This window comes from Pteropus vampyrus, unplaced genomic scaffold (genome assembly GCF_000151845.1).
Source record: "Pteropus vampyrus isolate Shadow unplaced genomic scaffold, Pvam_2.0 Scaffold19, whole genome shotgun sequence".
NCBI classification, from domain to species: Eukaryota; Metazoa; Chordata; class Mammalia; order Chiroptera; family Pteropodidae; genus Pteropus; species Pteropus vampyrus.
This window is the reverse complement of record NW_011888800.1, coordinates 14,003,128-14,025,340: the sequence shown is the minus strand read 5'-3', so window position 1 is coordinate 14,025,340 and position 22,213 is coordinate 14,003,128. Positions and strand designations below refer to the sequence as shown.

Below are 22,213 nucleotides of genomic sequence, written 5' to 3'. Positions count from 1 at the left end.
CGCACGCCTTGAGGGTATTAAGTGAAATAAATCAGAAAGATAAATGTTGTATGATCTCTCCTATATGTGGAATTAAAAAAATATACCAAGCTCATAAATGGAATAGATTGGTGGTTGCTAAAGGGAGGTGGGAGTAGAAGAAATGGTGAAGGTGGTGGAGTTAAGAGGTTAAAAAAAAAGAAATAGTACTCTATGTAGAAGAGAACTCATCAGTGTTCTCATGGATGTTTAGACCAGTTTCTAATGCAGTCTTCCCCATCTTACTGAATGGCACGAGTCTCTTCCCAGTTTCTTAGACAAGAAACCTCAATGTCATTTTTTACTTTTCCTCATATATTACAGTCCTTTTCTATTTGTAAATCTTCTCAGATCTGCTTTCAAAATACCCAGTTTTATCATCTTGGTCCAATTTATTACCCTTCTTCTGTATTGTTTTAGTAGTAACATCTTAACGTAGTCTTCTTATTCTCATGCTTCCTTTTCTGTTATGCATGGAAGGTTGATCACCTCACATTTACCCAGAGCACAATCTGGAATCCTTATAATGGCCTACAAGGTTTTATATCATCTGTCTCATTATTACTTCTCTGACCTTACATGTTAACCACTATCTTGTTTGCTCTCTTTTATATAGCTATTTTGGCATTCTTACTGTTCTTAGCATATCAAGAATGGTCCTCTTTATAGGTTTTGTACTTGCTGTTTCCTCTCTCTGGAACATTATTCCCCTAGATACCTTCCTGGTCTTGCTTTCTCTCTCTGGCTTCTAACCAAATGTATCCTCCTCAGTTCGGCTTTTACTGTCCACCCTATTTTAATTGCAGCCCTCTATGATAGCATCTTGTATGTTCTTCTCTCATTTTTTTCTTTAGCATATATCACCCTCTGATAAACTATATATTTCAGCTATTTATTTATCTCTAAGTAAATTTTAAGGAAGCAAGAATATTTTTCCGTTTTATTCACTGCTTTTTTCATAGCTTGGCACGTAGTAAGTGCTTGCCAAATTTTTGTTATATATCTGAATCAGTTGGAGGCTATGTAAATTAAATGTTCATTTGTATTTTGGAATATTATCCTCCTATTACAGAGGATGAGCTAGGTCCTTTCTACACAGTATAAATAGCAAATTGCAAAAAAGTATGCATAGCATGATAATTGCGACAAATTTTGCTTATGAGTAAACACATTCATATCCACATACACTGGTTCTAGAACTTTTCTGGAAACTGTAAATATGGGATCTGTCTGCAGAGATGAGGGCCAGAGGAAGGAAAGTTTTATTTTATGTCATTTTGATATTTGACTTTTTTAAAACCATGAGGATTTGTTTTCTATATGATAATTTAAAAAAACTATTTGGTCACTTTCCCTCTTACAGTACTGCAGAGAAAGAAATTGATGTTAATCAGCTGTGGTAAAACAACTATAGTAAGCCAACCTTTTATTCCATTGAATAATTTCACTGGATTTTTGATTTCCTTGGATGTAAAGGCTTTAACAAAGCCTTTAACATCTATGTATATGTGATTTATCTCATAGATTTGTTCTGCACAGTGTTGTCTGATTTTGTACTTTCTTCATGACAAATGTAGAGTTTGCAGGACAACTTTTTTTTCCCCTCTTGATTGTTAGGAGTTAAGTATTCATTGAATGAACCAAGAAATATTGCTTACAAAGCAAATTTTTTTTTTAACAATCTTTTTTTCTCAGATATGAAAATTTAATTAAGCTTTGTTCTAGGAAAGTGGTCATAAACCCAATCAGATTGAACACTTCTTTCTTATTTATTTATTTAATAATCTTTTAAAAATTACAGTTGACATGCAATATTAGTTTCAAATGTACAACAATGATTAGACATTTATATAACTTATGAAGTGATCACTCTGATAAGTCTAGTACCCATCTGGCACCATACATAGTTATTACAATGTTATTAATTATATCCTCTCTGCTGTACTTTATGTCCTCCTGACTGTTTTTATAACTGGCAGTTTGCACATCTTAATCCCCTCTCACCTGGCAACCCAAAACTTTAAAACAAAAAGTTTATTATGCTCTTTTTTGTTATATGAAAATGAAATTTTATAAATACTACACAAGTTTAAAAAAAAAATACAATGCCCTAATTGTAATAAAGACAGAGACACAAAAATGGTTTATAATAAAAATAGATATTTCAGTATGCGGATGCTCAAGAATGGCAACGTATAAAAGACAGTAAATAATCAGATACTTCTACCTTTATTCATAGAATCAGTGTAAATGCTGCATTTGTGAGTGCAGACTAATACAGGAATGATGCTACTAACTTAAATTCCATGGGGAGGAGGAAAACACCCTTACAAGTACAGAACAAGGAAAGAGCAGAGACAGGACCAAGTGGGCAATAGAGTAAAAGTTGTTAATGTTAGGATAACAAGAAATAGAATTATTTGTATGTGATAAGTGAAGGAAGGAAATAATATTAACTAAAATAGGAATAACATGCCATGATAAATTATAGGCTGTTGCTGTGAAAAAATGAATACATATTACATTCTCATAAATTAGTTGGGTTTTAAGTGCATTGTCAAAGTATTTTTCTTATTATGACCTAAAACTGAATTGTGAACAATATCACAGAAAACACATCTTTCCTCTTGAAATTCTATCATGTATAAGTCCGTATAGTAAAAAAATCTTGAAGATTATGTTCTTTGCCAAGTGGTACAAATAGAGGATAGATTGGAGGAAAAAAATGGTAATTAAAGCTGCTACAGAGAAGTTGTATAGTTGTAAGGTAAGCTTCTGAAGACAGAATCAGAATAGCTTGAAAAACAACAGATAAAAAATGGCAGTGATTCTGGCGTTGACTTTTTATCACAGTTTTTTTTTTTTAATCACACAGTACCAAACTATTAAAAATATACGAAAGTTATAACCCATATTGATATTAAATATATTATTAAATGTCTACTGATAAAATAACTTTTATTAATGATACTCAAGGAAATCTCTGTATTTTTGTCTCCGTTAATTTAACATTTGATTGAGAGTGTGTTAGAGTCTATAAAAGAGCCTCTAAAAACTTAGAAGGGACAGCTACAAATGCTGACTGATGGATATATCCATGTTATATTAAACTCAAATGGCACAGGTTGTAATCCTGTTAAGAGATGTGATTTTTCTCTAATGGTGCATAATTTCTGTTAAAGTTCTAAAAGAAAACTAAGTACAATCTTGTCTAACTTATATGATAGTTGTATTTTGGGGGAATTTCATTGTAGAGCAAACCGTGATAGAATACTATGTGTTTATATGCAGTATTACTAGATTTTCATTCATGAGCATCTAATAGAATAATAGGAAATTGTGTGAGATGTGGGACAATTCATTTGTGAGTGAGATTGTCTAACAAATTGCATGATTTCTGGTATCTTTTGACCCTACCTATTAAATGCGATTAATGGTCCCCCGTTATTGAAATGATCCCTCCCAAATATTGAGAATTATTGCTCTAAGGTATTTTTTCCTAAATTTAGTTGTTGATGGATTCTTTATTGTTTTTTTCCCCCATGTCACACTTGCAAATACTACAAAGGAGTGTTTATAGAATGTTATTTGGGGAATGCTACTCTAGAGTTGCCTCTTCATCTATTCTCTATATAGACCTTAAGTCCTAGCCTTTTACAGTTTTACATCTTTTTAATTTTGTTCTAAAACTGTTAGAGGATCAAGGAGGTATAAATGCCAAGGACTTGCATTTAGAACTGTTTGTATAATTAGAATGTGTGAAACACATTTACTAATTTTTTTATTAAATTTATTGGAGTGACATTGGTTAATAAAATTATATGTTTCAAATGTACAATTCAATAATATGTCATATGTATATTGCATTGTGTGTTCACCACCCAAAGTTAAATTTCCTTCATATTTATTAATTTTGATATTCTTTTAGGTTGGATCCTTAGAACAAGCTATGCTTGATGCTCTTGTAATGGATAGAGTTGCATTTGTCAAACTTCTCATTGAAAATGGAGTAAGCATGCATAAATTCCTTACTATTCCTAGACTGGAAGAACTTTACAATACTGTAAGTATATGTTAATATTCTTTGTTAACTAAATTTTATCATCTTTGGGAAGTGTCATTTTACCTGAACATAGTCAGTCCTATTGATAAAACCTTTAATGTCGTGGTAGATTACATGGAAAAATTACAGCCAGTCTTTGTACAGATTGGTTATATGATAGTTGAAAGCTCTTTCCCTGTTTCTGGGAACCTCTCCTATCACCATAGCCACATAGGAAAAATACGTAGTGTTGTCAAGCCTGTCTCTTTTTCCCTCCCTTCACTCTTTTTTAAAACTATAGGATCAACTTCTTAATTATAGGGTCATTATATTTCTTTTTTTCTTCGTGATCATTTGTTACACTAAATTTCTTTTGACTTCTTTGTCTAATGCAGAACTTATTTGCTCTTTATTTTCTTTTTGCTTTTTTACAGTCATGATTTGATTTTGTGTCCCTCTTTTAGCTTACATACTGTTTTTTATTTTTCTAAGGAGGAGAAAACTATTCCCTTCACAAAGCCTTTCTGATTTCATTTCAAATTTTCATGTCACTACATCGGAGAGGGTAAATACTGCCCTTCTTATTGATTTCCATGTTTGCGATATGAATTTAATTGAGCTGTACTTTGAAGAAGCACTACGACCAAATCCTGGCTTCCTGACTCTGACTTCTCTGCATTCATCATTTTCTACCTATTTATCTCCTCCTTTTCATTCCTAATTTTTGTACTACTCAGTCATTTCTAGTCTGTACTACTTCTGTAATCCAGCCTCCTACTCTTCATGTCAGTTCTTTAAACTAATATTCTTATAATCACATATTTTACCATAAATTTTCCCAGTTTAAAAACTTTTGATGGCTCCCCAATATGTATTAAATGTTATCCAAATCTTTAGCTTGATTTTCAGAGCTCTCCAGCTTTTGAAATTTTGAAAATTTTGCCCCAGCTATCTCTCACTTGGCCTTTTTATTTCCATCTTCATCCCCTTATACTGGGTATTTCAACTATATTATCATACACACACACACACACACACACGTGTATGTATATACTTTTTTTTTAAAGCATGTGCCATTTACACAGTGCTGGTCTGTGTTTTTCTTCCAACTATTCCCTAGTTGCTGGAATCTTATTCATTGCTTAGAACTTAGTTTAAATGCCATGCCATTGCTTTCATGAAGCCCAATGGCGTAGTCAATTTACTACAATTATATCTTCCCCTGTGGATTTTATATTACTTTTGATTAGGAGTTATCTTTATTTTCCTCCATTTTTTTTCTATTTAATAGTATCTAGCACAGTTACATTGAACTTTGCTGGTGTTCTTTTGTCTCTAACAAACAGACATAAAAATTCAAAGGATTATTCATTGTGCTGAAGTAATGTTTATCCCTGAAATGTAAAGCAAATATAAAACACTAAAAATAAAAATTGATCCCATTAGCAAAGCAAGTAATTTTTAAATTATATTACTCATTAAGATAATAGTTACTTTCAGTATCAATTATTGATTAAATATTTTAAAATTTAAGGGATTAGAACATGACAAAACAGTGGTTCTCAAACTTTTGATATCAGAGTCCTATAACATAAAAAATATTGAGGTCTTCAAAGAGCTGTTCTGTGGAGCTTCTGTTTATGTGTGTTGATATTTACCATATTAGAATATAAAATTAAGAAATCTTTTTTTTTTTTTGGCAAGGCAAGTCTTGATTGACCTCACGTTGCACGGACCTTGTCAGCTTATAATCCCTTATTTTTTTATTTTTTATGCCTACAGCATCTGGTCTTCCTAAGTGGTCTCCCTTCCAAGTGGCAAAAACAAGGGTATAGACATTTTAAGAAGAAAGAGAACATACACCTGCATTATCAATGAAAGAAATGTAAATTAAAGACATAATTTAAGTTTGAAGTTTGCAGCGTTTGTATAACTTTTAGAAAACAAAACATGTTACATAAGTAAAAATATAAGAACATAATAAATTGCACATTTTGTTTAAGGTAATCATGATAGTATGAAATGGTTATATCCTTTTCTTTGTTCATGTTATGAACAGAACTTATTTAACTCAAAAACAGTATAATTTTACAAGTAGGTTTATAAAAGTTCTATAGGTAGTAAGAAAGGAAGTTGTTTACATTATTTTACAAGAAAAATGATAGTTTGCTCTCATTTTTTTCTCCTTAAAGAAACAAGGTCCAACCAATCCAATGCTATTTCATCTTGTTCGAGATGTCAAACAGGTAAGAGATTTTCTTTTCCAAAAATGTTATATAAAATATTATTTATACTTCTTCTGTCTCAAAACATTTAAATACATCTTAAAAATAGCAATAAAATGACATTTTTAAAAAACAAAAATAAAATAAAGGCTAAATTTTTGGTAACAGAGGTAAAGAGTATACTATATCAGAAATTTAAAAAAAGGAAGTTTATGAAATTGTGGCTGAGTGCTTGAGCTTCTAGTCATCTGAGATAGAGGATGATGAATTTCATAACGCTCATTGGTCCATAAAAGAAGATCATTAATAGAATGAATATATCTTCTTTCTCTGTTCAGAAGAAATTTGTTCTCTGGGCATGTAAAGACATTGAATAAGGACACTGAGGGAAACAAACATTGGTTGGTGATCTTAATGGCAGATTTTTTTTTTCCTATAAAGCTTGAATAATGGGGGAGACCTTCAATCCAGGGGGTTTCTAAAACACATTTGCATTATGGTTTACTTATGTGGATTAGCAGAAAGAACTGTAGTTGTTAATTCTGGAAACAAATATGAGATTTGGTATGTATTGACTGTTTTTACATTGGTAGCTGTAATAAGAAGTCCCATTTTTTTATTTTTGTAAGTAAAAAAAATCCTAAAGGCAGTAATTGAATATTTTCTGATTTAAATTAATAAGTCGAGTTTTATAAGTTATTTGTATGGTTTGAGAAATTATGGTTTTTTTTTTTTTTTAGATAACTCACATTATTTAATTTAAATATTTCCCATTCAAGTGGGCTTATATCATAATGATATCTGTCAGATTTATTAAAACTAAAAATACATGACATCCTCAATCATAAAGCATATTTTGAAGTTGCTTAAGATAAAATAAAAACAAAAATCTTACTTTTAAGATGAACTTTTTATTTTTAGATAGGAGATTTAAAGAATATAGATATCTAGGGATTAGAAATGTCACAGATGAAACCAAAATATGAAAACTATAAGCATTTAAAAAAATACTAAAAGTTCATGAAATTATAATTAGGGAAATGGAAAGAATGGTGATGGTAGGAGGGCAGAATTAGTTATTATATTATCAATCATCTGATATTAAACCTTTTTAAGATTTTTTGATGAAATCAACCAAATATTTGATTCTAAAACAAGCAATCTTACCAACTCACAAGTGATTTATGTTCCAAAAATTCATTTGTAAATTGATGCCCTGGGAAAATGAAGTCAGCTCTAAACAGTGTTATAAGTGGTAGTTAATCCTAGATGAGGCTATAAAAAATTGTGTCACTTATAATATAATAGCCAATATAATTTTGGTTTAAAAAATACTAAGTAAGCGTTTATAGGCCCATCAAGAAATATAATTAAAATTCAGAATTATTTTTACAGGAAAATGCAGTTTATGTTATGTTCCACATAATATTATCGAATACTTGGATCTTAGAAGTTCCTTTGCCTCTATATGTGAAGTATTAGGGCAGTGGAGAGATCATATTGTCTTTCTGCTGTAAGCCATACTCCTGTCATACGCCACACTTTTGAGACTTAAACTTCAGAATCCCCTTTTCCTACAAAAGGAAACAAAAACAAATCACTCCCTTCTGTAAAGATAGCTGCTGGAAATCCCAACTTTCTTTAATAAGTAAACATTTGTCATTTTTGGAGAGTAGGTGAATTTCTAAGTATGGCATGGAATTATTGAGAAATATTATTATCCTGTCTTTTTAAAACTGATGTTTTGTTTTTCAGGGAAATCTTCCTCCAGGATATAAGATCACTCTAATTGACATAGGACTTGTTATTGAATATCTTATGGGAGGAACCTATAGATGCACCTACACTCGGAAGCGTTTTCGATTAATATATAATAGTCTTGGTGGAAATAATCGGGTATGTGGTATTTGGGGGAAGTCTCTATTAATGTGCTTTAAAATTAACTCTTACACTTTAAAAGTTAAAAATTACTTATTAGAATGGGGAAAATAGCATTGTCTTAAAAATACGAGATTTTCAATAAGAATACTCAGAAATATTATGTAATTGAAATCCTAAAATCATATTATTTATATGTGTACACACACACATTTATACATATATATAAAATGATTTTTGAATTTTTATAGATATCAGCATATTGAAATCTGTAAAAACTAATAAGCTTTCATTTTCAGAGGTCTGGCAGAAATACCTCCAGCAGTACTCCTCAGCTGCGAAAGAGTCATGAATCTTTTGGCAATAGGGCAGATAAAAAGGAAAAAATGAGACATAATCATTTCATTAAAACAGCACAGCCCTATCGACCAAAGGTATTTTTATTTAAATATTAAACTTTCTGGACTCCCTGTTTTAGTAAGATTTGTTTTTTGTTTTCAGATATAGTATATCCTTGATTCTTCATTTTGCCATATATGAAAAGATATTTATTATGAGTTAATGGTTCTATTAAGTTTTTTATATTTAGCTGTGATAATCAAATTTTTAAAATTTTTCCATAAATGCTTATCTGCCTCCTTTTTTTCAGTTTTTTGTTGATTAATGACATGCAAGACAGATATTATCTAAACTTTTCTTTTATTAAAATTGTGTTTTATCAGATATTAGTTGAAATATTTAGACCCTTTCTTCAAACTTGGAACACTGTTACAAAGGCATATTTTTAAATTGCCATTTCCATAAAGTGAATTTTGAGCTATAATAAAAATCAGGTATATAAAATTTGTACTATTTAATTTATACAGTTATCTGAAATTGAAGAATAGTGTAAAGGAGATTTTATAAAAATTCTCACATGAATGTCACAGCCCTATTATAATGAGCTTTATATTTTCCCTTAAAGATTGATACAGCTATGGAAGAAGGAAAGAAGAAAAGAACCAAAGATGAAATTGTAGATATTGATGATCCAGAAGCCAAGCGCTTTTCTTATCCACTTAATGAACTGTTAATTTGGGCATGCCTTATGAAGAGGCAGGTCATGGCCCGTTTTTTATGGCAGCATGGAGAAGAATCAATGGCTAAAGCTTTAGTTGCCTGTAAGATCTATCGTTCAATGGCATATGAAGCAAAGCAGAGTGACCTTGTAGATGATACTTCAGAAGAATTGAAACAGTATTCCAAGTAAGTTATATTTTATCATTTGAAACATTTTAAAAATACAAAGTAGATTGAGTTTAAGTGAAGGTTGTAGTGTCATGCACTAAGTGGGAATATACAGGCATAATTTTATTGCTATTAAGAGAAACCCATTTTTTAAATATATTAGGTATTCTTTAAAATTCAGAAACTTTGCTGCCTGCACATGTACAAAAGAGATTATTACATTGTTTGCAATTCAATAATTAAACAATTCATCAAGAAGAAATGCCAGAAGTCAGTTTAATAATTGCACATAGTAGCAATTAAATTAGGAAAAATTCCACTTGAAGTGATAAAGGAAGGAAGAAAATGAAGTTTGAGCTGTGTTCTAAGGAAATAAATTTAATTGGAAAGGCATTCCAGATGGCGGAACTACCTATATAGAAGAATGAAACAGTTCACAGAAGTTATAGTTTACTTAGGACGCTAATGGATTATTAACCCGGAAGGTAGTTTCTAGGAAGCTTTATGATAGAGATTTGGACTTCCCTCCCCGAAAATGGGCTGACTTTGGAAGAGGGTAAGAGCTGTTACTAGAAATATAGCTCAAGCAGGGGTCCTATGATTACTGAAGATTTAAAATTCAGGGTTTTTTTATGATGAGGTTAGTCCCTACTCTCAGTATTCCTCTATACTGGCTAGCAACACTTTTCTATGTTTGAAATAACTCTAGAATTTTTTAACTGAACATTGTCAGTTTTGGTTTTCTGTGACACGATAGGTTTATATGTTTCCATGGCGAGTGCTCCAGAGTGACCTTTTCAGTCTGTTCTTAATGTGACATATTTTAATACTTTGTGATTCCTACAGAGTAGTAAATACCTGAAAACATAAAGCTCCTGTGATTCTAATACCTCACAGCTCCCTAAGTGTGTGCGCGTGCATGCATGTGTGTGTGTGTGTGTAAATATTAAAAACTGGAACATGTAATGAATGAATTTAAGAATAGTGGTTTAAAACAACAGTTTGGTAATCTGAAAATGTTTTGGCTTTTATCTTTTGATAGTGATTTTGGTCAACTGGCAGTTGAATTACTAGAACAGTCCTTCAGACAAGATGAAACCATGGCTATGAAATTGCTCACTTATGAACTGAAAAACTGGAGTAATTCCACCTGCCTTAAGTTAGCAGTTTCTTCAAGACTTAGACCTTTTGTAGCACACACCTGTACACAAATGTTGTTATCTGATATGTGGATGGGAAGGCTGAATATGAGGAAAAATTCCTGGTACAAGGTATACCTCAGAAATAATTTGTTATAAAGTGTGTGACTAGATACAAATGTAGAAATTAGCCCAGATGGATAGTAAAATGCCTTGATTTATGAGGGTGGTGGGGGTGGCAATGTTGACATTTTATCCCAGGTGGCATGAAGTGTCCTTTTTTCCTCCTATTCTTTACTCTGAATCTTTTTCAGATGTGGTACATAGTTGTTACCCCTATCTGAGCCAGAAGCATGAGGCCAACAAATGGAGTATTTGGTGGTTCTAGCCTTCAACAGCTATGAACAATGTTGCTGCTTTATGAAAAGAAGATTCCCAAATTCTATAATTTAGGACCTATCTACTAACTTGATAATCTGTTATTTTTAATTTACTTGAAGTATATTGGATATGCCCAGTTTTTATGGTCAAGAATTTGGGTAAAAGGTTAGCTGGTACTTTAGATTTTATCATAGTGAGAGATATTACTTTAAACTCTCCTTTTGTTATCTTATGTCTTAAATAAGGTACAGAAATGTAGGAGGCAGAAATCAGGCAAGTAGTTTAACTATTGACCATTGTAAGTAGATAACAAATACTAATCATCTCCTAAAAATAATGGTGAAAGCTTAACCAACAGAAACCCACACAATCATAATTTCTTTGTACTTTAGGATTTTGCAGGTAATACATAAATTTTTAGAAATAAACCTGTTTATGAGTAATCATGTTAATTATGACATGGAACACTTGCAAAGAGATTTAGGGTAAAATTAAGCACATAGCAACTTTATAAGGCTTGAATTTTTCTTTAAACAAAAATGTATTCTCTGAACAAACTGTAATCTGATTATTCTTTTAAAGGACAGGTCTTTAATTATTAAATCTTTTCTGTACCCTCATATAATGCTAAATTGTTACTTCTTAAAACAATTCAGCCTGGGCCTCTTTTAATAAAATATGTAAGTAAAAAGGAAGTTTTTGTTATTTTCCCTATACTACCAGGGGCAAAATGGCTAACTAATAATTAGGACATTTAATACTCTTTTATTGCTTTTGTTATATTCTTGAAGGTCATTAATTTTAAAATGTAAACCCATGTTTCTAAAATTTTTAGGTAATATTAAGCATTTTAGTTCCACCTGCCATATTAATGCTAGAATATAAAACAAAGGCTGAAATGTCCCATATTCCACAATCTCAAGATGCCCATCAAATGACAATGGAAGATAGTGAAAACAACTTTCAAAATATAACAGAAGAGATTCCTATGGTAAGGAGGGAAATAAAATTTTAAGTATATATAAATTCATTGTGAATAAATGTACAGTAAATTTTATTTTTATTTTAGGAAGTATTTAAAGAAGTCAGAATATTGGACAGTAATGGAGGAAAGAATGAAATGGAGATACAAATAAAATCCAAAAAGCTTCCAATCACACGAAAGTTTTATGCCTTTTATCATGCACCAATTGTAAAATTTTGGTTTAACACGGTATGTTTTTAAATTGTATGAGCATAATGATTTTTATTCTATTGTATTAGTTTCAAGTATACAGTACATTGCTTAGACATTTATATAGTTTATAAAACGATCATGGCATAATATATAGCACATTGGAATTCTAGAACATAATGATTTTAAAAGATAGGTTTTAGAGTACTTTTGATCTAAAGTTCATACTGATCTGGATGTAACTTACATCACTGAAAAACCATTTTCCATTTAAAAGAGCAATAAGTTTGGCTTAGTTTCATCCAAATTGCCATCATTTGGAATAATAAACACTAATAAATCTTAGTTCTAGTTGGAACAGAAATTTACTAAAGAAATATGTGGTAACCCTATGCCTTTGTAAATGGGTAACAAATACTAATCATCGACTAAAAATGTTGGTAAAGATTATTCAAAAAAAACTCATGCACAATTATAATTTCTTTGTGCTTTAGGATTTTGCAGATCATATTAAATTTTTGGAAATACCTTTCTTGCAGTCTTAACAGATGATGAAAAGTAATCTAGGTCATTCGTATAGTTTTATTTATCAATGATATAATAACTCATTTCTTAATCATATTATAGTAGATGTTTGATTATCTGCTGCATAATTGGCTTTTCTCTTGCTCTATGGAAGAACAGATTTTCTACCAGATTAATGAATACATATGTCCACAGAGGGATGGACTCTCCTGAAGAAACACTCATGAGATTAGCTCTTATTTTTAAATAAAGTCTCCATGAATGAGTACTTTCTCCCCTTCCCAGCAAAACTTTTAAGTTGTTTTCGATTTTGTTGTTATTTTTGTTTTTCATTTTCATCATCAGACCTTTTAAGAATTGCCAAAGTATACAGTGGTTTTGTACTAAGATGAACATTTGAGAATTTGTTCCTTCAACCGTGGCCCTCTCACCCACTCACATCCCCATTAACCTGAGACTATTTTATTACATTACCTTCTCAATATGAAAAATTTCTTGCTCCATCTTGTTCAGATGTTGAAATTGTACATCTGAATTACCTAACATAATGCCCAAATTCTGTCCCCACTAATAGAAATAATGTGAGTTCTTTACATTTGCATTCATCTGAATGACTTTTTAAGTATAGACAACACAGTGGCTATAGGAGTTTCTCTATTGATTGCAGTTTACTTCCCTGCTTTCATCATGGAGATTGCTTGTTTTAAGACTGGTAGAGGCAAGGAGAATGATGAGAGGATTCTTAGCCACAGCTGTCCAAAGGTCAAAATCTGGGTTTTCCTCTGAAATGAAGTGCCGATTCAGATGTTATTATACATAAACCTATCACCTCTCTATAACCTTTTTTGTTAAGAGTATCAGAAGTGAGATTTTCTCTTACTTAGAGAAGATACTTTTCATAAGGGTTTTCATTTCTTGGGATTCAGCCTCAGAGACTGAGAGCTAGGAAAATACCAGTTGTCTTTCCTAGGATTACTATTTAGTTGGGGGAGAGAAGAGGCGGGTAGTATGTGTCTCTTGATGATTGTGGTGGTACGTTAGGTATATTATTAGTTAAATGAAATTACGTGGACTAAGCTGACAACATGAATCTTGGTATTATAAAATTCTTTCTTTGGGAAGTATTAAAATGTCAACAAGGTTGTAGAACAACACATTTATACCATGAGGACTATTCATATTTTGATTAATAAATACAGTGCACTGAAGAAGAGTTACTTCTAAAACTGTTTTAATTATTGAAGCTGGCAGATTGTTCACAGGAGCTCAGTCTCTTTTTTGTGTGTATGCTTAAAATTTTTCATAGTTAAAAGTTTTATTTTGTAATCAATTTAATTCATATCTTATATTTTCTCTTTTATTAGTTGGCTTACTTAGGATTTCTGATGCTTTATACATTTGTGGTTCTTGTACAAATGGAACAGTTACCTTCAGTTCAAGAATGGATTGTTATTGCTTACATATTTACCTATGCTATTGAGAAAGTTCGTGAGGTATGTCTTTAGTTTTCCTACCAGTAATTTACTGTATATAAGGAGGGTGTTTTGTTTTGCTTTGTTTGGGGTAAATATATGGGGATGTTTAGTTTATGTGTATTTTGATTTCAGTATGATTTTTTAGGAGTGTTGAACATGGTTTTTTTTGCTCTTCTAAAAATCATGTCAAAAGAATAGAGAGCACTGTGCTGTTAACTTTGCCACGATTACAAAAACAATGATTAGTCTCAGAAACAAGGCCTAGATCTGTTTTTGCTTTATTTCCTCAACATTTATATGTGTGTTCTCTGTCACTAATCAAAAAGTATTAAGCATACATATAACCAGTCAGGTTAATTATAAATAGGTTTTTATTTCGTTCTTGTATTGTACTGCCCACTTAAGTGTACTCTACTGCCCGTTCAGGTGTCATACAGACTTAGAGCCCATGTCTACTAGAGTTTTCCATTTAAATTGTGAATTTTCTAATATCCTGATTTTGAAAAAAAGTTTTTTTCTTAAATAAATTTTTATACTTTCCATTCAAACTAGTAGCCAAGTAGCTACGTAAGTGTTGTTTTATAACACATTTACTTAATTCTGAAGTATTTCATGTCTCCACTTTACATTTAGAGTATACATGAAATTACAGAAACAAATAGAAGGCATTGTACTGCCCTTCCACTTAAGTATCATAGGAATTTATTTTATTAAATAGTTTTTTATGCATTTTAAATTTCTCTGAATGCTGTGGTTTATATATTTTTCAAATCCGTTGTTTCTGTCGCAATCAATTTTTTTAAATGTACATTCATAAAAAGTTCTGCAAGTATTCATTAGCTAGTACAGGCATACCTTGGAGATATTGTGGGTTCCGTTCCAGACCACTATGAGTCATAGTCTTTTCGCTGGTGGGGAATCTTGCCTTCAATTTGTAAATAACACAACACCTGTAAAGCCCAATAAAGTAAAGTGCAATAAAATGAGATGCCTATAGTAAAAGTGGTTTCTTCTAGTGAGGCTAAGGGAGACAAGTGGAAAGGAGACTTTTTAGTATTTACTTTATGATACATTATGATTTGAAGATGTAAATGTATTACCATTCCCCACAAAAAAATTTTTTGGTTTTATATTCAAGAGAAGAGATAAACACAGGTACTAAAACCACTGAGTTGTTTACTTTCTGCAAATAAGTCACTTTGGAAGACCCTACCAGGATATCCTAGTATTGTTTCAATGAAAGGCAAAACAACTTTTCAAAAGTATCTCACATTTCAATTCTAGAGAACTGTGTTCTAATACAAGATTTTCAGCTTGGTTGATAGATCATTTGTGGGTTTTTTTTCCCCTCCTCTCATATAGATTGAGGATAAGAAGTATCTGTCTCTGCTATCTTAGTGAATTGTTTCAGTGATCAAATGCATCATCAAATGCCAAAATAATCACAAATACTTTGAACTAAAAAATATTTAAAATTCTACTGTGATATAATTGCTGGTATATGCTTTCATAGGAAGAAATTGATTTAACTTTTTTATTTAAACTTTTTAGATCTTTATGTCTGAAGCTGGGAAAATAAGCCAGAAGATTAAAGTGTGGTTTAGTGATTACTTCAATATCAGTGATACAATTGCCATAATTTCTTTCTTCATTGGATTTGGACTGAGATTTGGAGCAAAGTGGAACTTTGAAGATGCATATAATAATCATGTTTTTGTGGCTGGAAGATTAATTTACTGTCTTAACATAATATTTTGGTATGTGCGTTTGCTAGATTTTCTAGCTGTAAATCAACAGGCAGGACCTTATGTAATGATGATTGGAAAAATGGTAAGTTGAGAAACATCTGATAACCATATCATGGGTTTATTGATATTGTTTCTTAAAATCATAAAAACATTAACATAGTTTTACTTGAACTGGAGAATGTTATATCATGTGTATTTGCTTTATATTCCAAATCGACCATTCCTAAGGATTTTAACTTTGAAAGGAAATATTTGATAGGTGTGGTTAGGAAAACCATATTTTATTTGTTTTATCTTGAAATGCTTTAATTTTAAATGCTACTTGCTATGAATATTTGAGATCAGAATGAAAGTTATGAACTTGTTATTATCTGCAATCTAAATTTCCTCATCTTTCCTGCTAGCACCCTAAAGCAGTCCATTATCTGGCAACTGCAGTAGTCTAGTAATCTGTTTACTCACAACTACTCTGGTTTGTCTTCAATCTGTATTATAGCTAGAGTAATTATTTCAAAATGCAGATCTGCATATGTCAGTTCCCCTTCAAAAGTCTTTTAATGGTTTTGCATTACTCCTAGAGATCAGTGTACTAAATGAAACCCTTAAGACCTGCCCAGTTTGGCTGTTGCTTTTCTTTTTTCTTTTCTTTTCTTTTCCTTAATACTTTTAATTTTGAAATAATTATGGATTCACATGCAGTTGTAAGAAATAATTAAGAGATGTCCTGTGGTGGGCCCTTTATCTAGTTACCTCCAATAGTAACATCTTGCTTTCTTTTTAAGTCTCATCTCTTACCAGTTTAGATCTTTTATCTGTGCTCTAGTCAGTTACACTGCCCCTAGCAGAGGCCATACTTCATGTTCTTTTTTCTGCCTGGAGTGGTCATCCTTGTCTACACTCATATCCTTAGCCTTTTTTACTAATTAACTTTGATTTATACTTAAGATCTCTGCTCTGACAAGCTTTTTTTTTATTTCTTCCAGCTAGATCAACTTTATTTGCTGTGTAATTTTGTAGAACCCTTGTTTCTTTCCTTCAGAATATTTACTCTGTGTTTAACTGTATTTTAAACTATATTCTTATTGGGTTATTTTTATTCTCTTCTAGATTATAAACTTCTTAGAGTAGGAACTTTGTCCAATTTTAGTCACCATTATATCTCCAGTACCTATCACTGTGCCTGTCACATAGTAGGTTATCCATAGTAAATATTTATTGTTTGGATGGGTAAAGCCATTACAAGTAGAAAAACAAAAAACAAAAATATTGAACGTTCATGGTATTTTAATAAGTTAATTCTTAAGATTCTTTTTCTTATTTTTATATCAGATTTTAAATCTAAACTAATTGTTCACCAAGTAGTTTTTAATGTTTATTATAGTCTCACTTCTGCAAGAGTGCAACAACTCTGAACTTTGTGAAACCACATCTTTTTTGATTTTACCAGTTCTGTAGTTATTTTTAATAATTTTATAGTCTAGCTCGAGGAGTCTATTCTACACAAAGTATTTTAGGGAATCATATGAGATTGGTAAACCATCAATGTGGTTTGTTGATTAAATTATGAGTAGGAGATACAGGGATTCATGGAAAGAGATAAGTCTGTGGAGGCTTTTATTAAAGCAATGGGATGTGAGCTGTTCTTTGAAGCTAAAGAGAAGCTATGAGTAAAAAGGCACCCCAACTGGACTGTCTTTGATGATAAGTAGTTAGCAGTCAAATTGAATAGGCAAGGTATAGCCTGGATTATGTAAAACACTGAGAACTGAGACTTTAGAGAAGAAAAATATAGAGGAAACTATTTAAGACTCACCCTCCTCCCATTTGGTTTTTCTTTTCCATAAGAGAAATAAGTCGACATTTCTTTGTCTTTCCTTAACATTTTGGAATGATTTTCCAGTTTACAGATGTTGAAAGCAGCTGGTCAGATTGTTCATTATGATGATTTCCAAACAGTGAGGACAGTTCAAAAATTCTCACAAGTGTTCTCATTCTCAGCCCCAGACTTCCACATAATCTTGTCCCATTATTAATGTATTTTGTAAGATAATGACAGCTAAACAAATAACTATATATGGTTTATGTCTTTAGGTAACTCTTTCCTCCTATCTTCATGGATCCAGACTGTTTTTTAAAAGTTACTTCCAGATCATCTAATCTTTTCCTGTTATAGTATGCCCAGTGTTTTGCTCTTTCCCATAGGTTTAACCATCTTGCAGGGGTTGTTTTTTAAATGTAGATGTTAGATTTAATGTGCAATTCTTTATGCACTGAACCGAAAAATCTAAAATGTGTTGGGCCTACTCATGCCATAAACATTTTCAGTTTTCATTGGTGAAAGGGCAAACTATTATGTGATTACTTTTGTAAAAGTAGCTTTTCTTTCCTTATTCTAAAATTTCTGTTCATTGTAGAAAATTTTAGCAAATATAGGCAAACTGCAATCCAGAGACATCTACTATTAACAGTTTGATGTATACATTTTCACCAAGACATGTATATGAATACGTGTTTGTCAAACTTCACATGAATAATGTATATAATAGTTTTATCAAAATAGGCCTATAATATATACATATGCCATTTTTCAATTCTTTTAAAATATCTGTCCCCTTTTATTAAATATAAAAATCTATTTCTAGAGTTTCTAAAATCCTCTTCCTTAATGTTGGAAAATCACTGTCTTCTAAATTAAATCTACCAAGTAACCCCACTAACTCCCAGGAATATCAGCATTACTTTGCATCGTGGAAACAAGATTTAAAATTTTTCTAAACATAAATTTTTATTATATTTGCTTTTTCACACTGCACATTTCCCCTCCTGGAGAATGTGTCCTACTTCCCCTAGTTAAGAATTACTGGTTACTATTTATCACATCAAAGAGATACTTGTTATTTATTCCTTCTTTCATGAAATGATGGTATTGCCAGGAAATGTAGAGGAGTTAAGGCTTTGGGGAAAGGATTGGTTTTAGCCTAACTTTAGTGTGCAAAAAGGTGCTTCAGCTTCTTATTGCCTACCAGATTATTTAGTGACTTGGTAGTATCAAGTTAATTTAATGATAATATACAGTAAATGAGAAGTGTAGAAAGTAAAGAAGTAGACAGCCAGAGTAATAGATGGAGATGGGAAAAGTAGAGGTAGCCAAGAGAATGTGGAGCTATCCGGATTTCTGTCTGAATCTTGCCTCTAACATACTCCAACACTCCTGCCAGTTATTCCATCCCATTTATAGTGAGCTTGAATATATGTTTCATTTTCTTCTTTATCCATGATCTTTAGATCCACCTTACACCAGAATTATGTCTTTCCCCACTTTAAGCAGTCATTTATCACATCATACCTATTTTCTACTAGTGCCATCTTCTCTTTCCACCCCCTTTAAAACTTGCTAATTGTCTGCTTAAAGTAGGTGCTGCAGAGTATAAGAAGTCCTTCATTAAAGTATACTTTTAAATAATGAATAAAGGAGTGAATTTTATAAAGGAGGTTCCCAGAGTAACTTAACATTCTTTCTCCTATCATTGTATATCTGTTATATGTTATGCATTATACTAAGCTGAGACTGCAGGGATGAATAAGAGGTGGCCCAGATCTTCAAGACAAGCACATAAACAGATAGATAGATTCAGGAAAGATATGGTAAACTGTTGTGTGAAGACTGAAGAGTTAGTAGCTAATTCTGTCATGAAGGCATTTACAAAGAACGTGGTATTTGAAAAGAATTAGAAAACGGGAATTTTTCCTGAGTGGAGAATTTCTTAGAGAAAACAGCTTTAAAAAGCTTGAAGATAAAAGAGATTAAAATAGGAGAATTCTTCCTCACAGTTGACATCTTTAATAGAGATCAGATTAATGAAAATTACATGGTAAATGCTAAACTTTTCCCACTCACTCCATATACCTATACATTCAAGCTAGAAATCCTCAATTTAGATATCAGGAAATGGCATATTCAGATATTTTTAATTCATTAAATTTAGATCAAGTAGAAAGAAGGTAGTCAGATAGGCTTTATGTGTAAAGTTATGAAATCCAGTTACTTCTGAATCATAGACCTTGAGTAATTTTATGATACTTCAGTATAGATTTGGGTTTTGTTTTGAATTTTGACTTGGGCATTTAAACAAAAATTACAGATAAATGTTTGTATTCCAAAGTGTATCAAATGCCACAAATCATGTTTCAATGAATTATTTGCCTTTTAAAATCTTTTATCCCAAGATTTTGTTTATTGAGAACATATATTCTCTCAATTATCCTCTTAAACTCTCAAAGAAGGAATTATTTGATTATCTTACAAATAAACTGAGTCTTAAGGGAGAAATATTAGGATTGATTGCAAGTCACAGAGACTCAACTCTAACTTAATTTAAAAAGGACATTTATTGGCAGATCTAACAGAATTTTAAAGATGAAGGATCAAGTTTAAATGATTATGTATAAATACATAATAATTACTCCATCCAGCCTACATTTATTATTTCTCTTTACCTTTCACATTCCTGCCTTCTATTTTTACTCTTGCTCTTTTTAAAAATATGTGGAAATGTCATAATTATTTTTTAGGTTTATTATTGCAGTAATCACAGTATATCACAGATATATTGATCTTGATCTTGATCAAGATTTATTGATCTCTTGATCTGTATGGGGTTTTCCCCAGTAGACTATTATTCAAGGATTAATATTACATATTACTAGAGTGAGACAGCTTTCACTTTTTTAGATGTAAATGCTGAACACTGTAAACTTAAATGATTAGATAGAAATTAAAGTTTTATTATAACAGTTCACATAATTCTTCGAATTCCTGATTAATAACACTAAAATTCACACTGTGATTTAACAATAAAAATTATTTTACAGTGATTTATTAGGTGATGCAATTAGTCTTTTTCAATTTTGTTGAAATCAATTAGTCTTTTTCAATTTTGTTGAAATCGAAGAATTACAAACTACCTGACTTGCAAAAGGATTTGTTAACCAGATATTGGTACCACTTATTATTTCAACACCCAGTTGTTTTTGTTCAGCTCTTAGGAAGTTTTCATAGCCCAGGACAAGGCACAGTGGAAGGGTTCATTCAGTATGGGTGAGAAGAATGCTTTTTTTTTTCTTGAAGTGGGCAAAGGACAGTTATCAAAGGGAGATAGAAAAGCAAGTGTGCACCTTCAATATAGGAACAGAGACATTTTTGGAAAGAGCACGTATGGAAATTGATTCCCTGATTCCCTGCCCATGTGTCTGTACCTCTCTAAAATCTGAATGGATTCCAGATAGGCAAACTCCAGTTTGAACCAGAAATATGGTTCATTATATAGAAGATGCCTGTGACTTGCCTCGCTTCACAGATCAGGTTTTACATAATGTCCTTGATGTTAAAGTTTATGTAGTGACGAGATTTTTCTGAATGCTAATAATTAGGAATAAAAAGAAACTTAAAGGTTCTAGTTATCTTTTAGAACATTAGAAACTTTTTAAAGATGAAAATTGTCACTGTGTTTAAATACCCGTGTATTTTAACAGTGTTCATTTTTTAACAGGTGGCCAATATGTTCTACATTGTAGTGATTATGGCTCTTGTACTACTTAGTTTTGGAGTTCCAAGAAAGGCAATACTTTATCCTCGGGAAGCACCATCTTGGACTCTTGCTAAAGATATAGTTTTTCATCCATACTGGATGATTTTTGGTGAAGTTTACGCATATGAAATCGATGGTAAGGATTTATGTTTACACATTCATCTTTTGGTTATTTTATGTTTTAAAGTTAGAACTGCATTAATGCAGTAATGCTACATAATTTTACAAGTCAAACTATTACCAGCCTAATCCCTCCCACAATACATTTGTTAATCCCAGAAGAAACATAACAAATATTAATTGAAAAAAAGTATATTTAGAATATTTTCAGTAACAAATTATGAAGATTAGGCCTAAACTGGCTTACACAATAAGGATATTTACTAGCTCACATAACAGAAAATTCAGAAATATGAGTGGTCTTTGGGACTGGTGAATTCATAACTAAGGACACTTACTGTTTTTCATCCTATTGCTCTGTAATCACAGTATCATTTGTACAGGTTTCCCTTATGATTATAAGATTCCGTAACTAGCAACAGGAAGAAATAGACACTTTTCAGTGGTTCTATTGAGGAGCCTTTCCCAGAAGCCCCTATTGAACCTGTTCATCGCATTAGCTTAAATTGGCAAGGATAATGGGATTACTGCGATTAGTTTAGACCAATCATAGTGTATTGGATAAACTCGAATTGTAAAATGCAAAGGTGAATACATCCTCTGCATAAGGCAATAGATTTTTTTTTAAATTGTTTTAGTTAATTAGCTAGATAACCTGTGAATATAGTTGATG

At 31.5% G+C, this 22,213-nt stretch overlaps 1 protein-coding gene across 2 annotated transcripts in view; it reads left to right on the top strand.

Moving 5' to 3' along the window:
* TRPM7 (transient receptor potential cation channel subfamily M member 7) overlaps positions 1-22,213 on the top strand; it is a 101,823-nt gene that overhangs the window by 41,536 nt on the left and 38,074 nt on the right. For both annotated transcript variants that reach the window (XM_023527845.1, XM_011355104.2), the window contains exons 12-22: positions 3,947-4,081; positions 6,253-6,306; positions 8,041-8,181; positions 8,463-8,597; positions 9,128-9,408; positions 10,433-10,661; positions 11,746-11,901; positions 11,980-12,123; positions 13,974-14,102; positions 15,636-15,914; positions 21,382-21,556. In XM_023527845.1, coding sequence (XP_023383613.1) covers positions 3,947-4,081; positions 6,253-6,306; positions 8,041-8,181; positions 8,463-8,597; positions 9,128-9,408; positions 10,433-10,661; positions 11,746-11,901; positions 11,980-12,123; positions 13,974-14,102; positions 15,636-15,914; positions 21,382-21,556 — 1,858 coding nt within the window. The remainder of the gene's footprint in view (positions 1-3,946; positions 4,082-6,252; positions 6,307-8,040; positions 8,182-8,462; positions 8,598-9,127; positions 9,409-10,432; positions 10,662-11,745; positions 11,902-11,979; positions 12,124-13,973; positions 14,103-15,635; positions 15,915-21,381; positions 21,557-22,213) is intronic.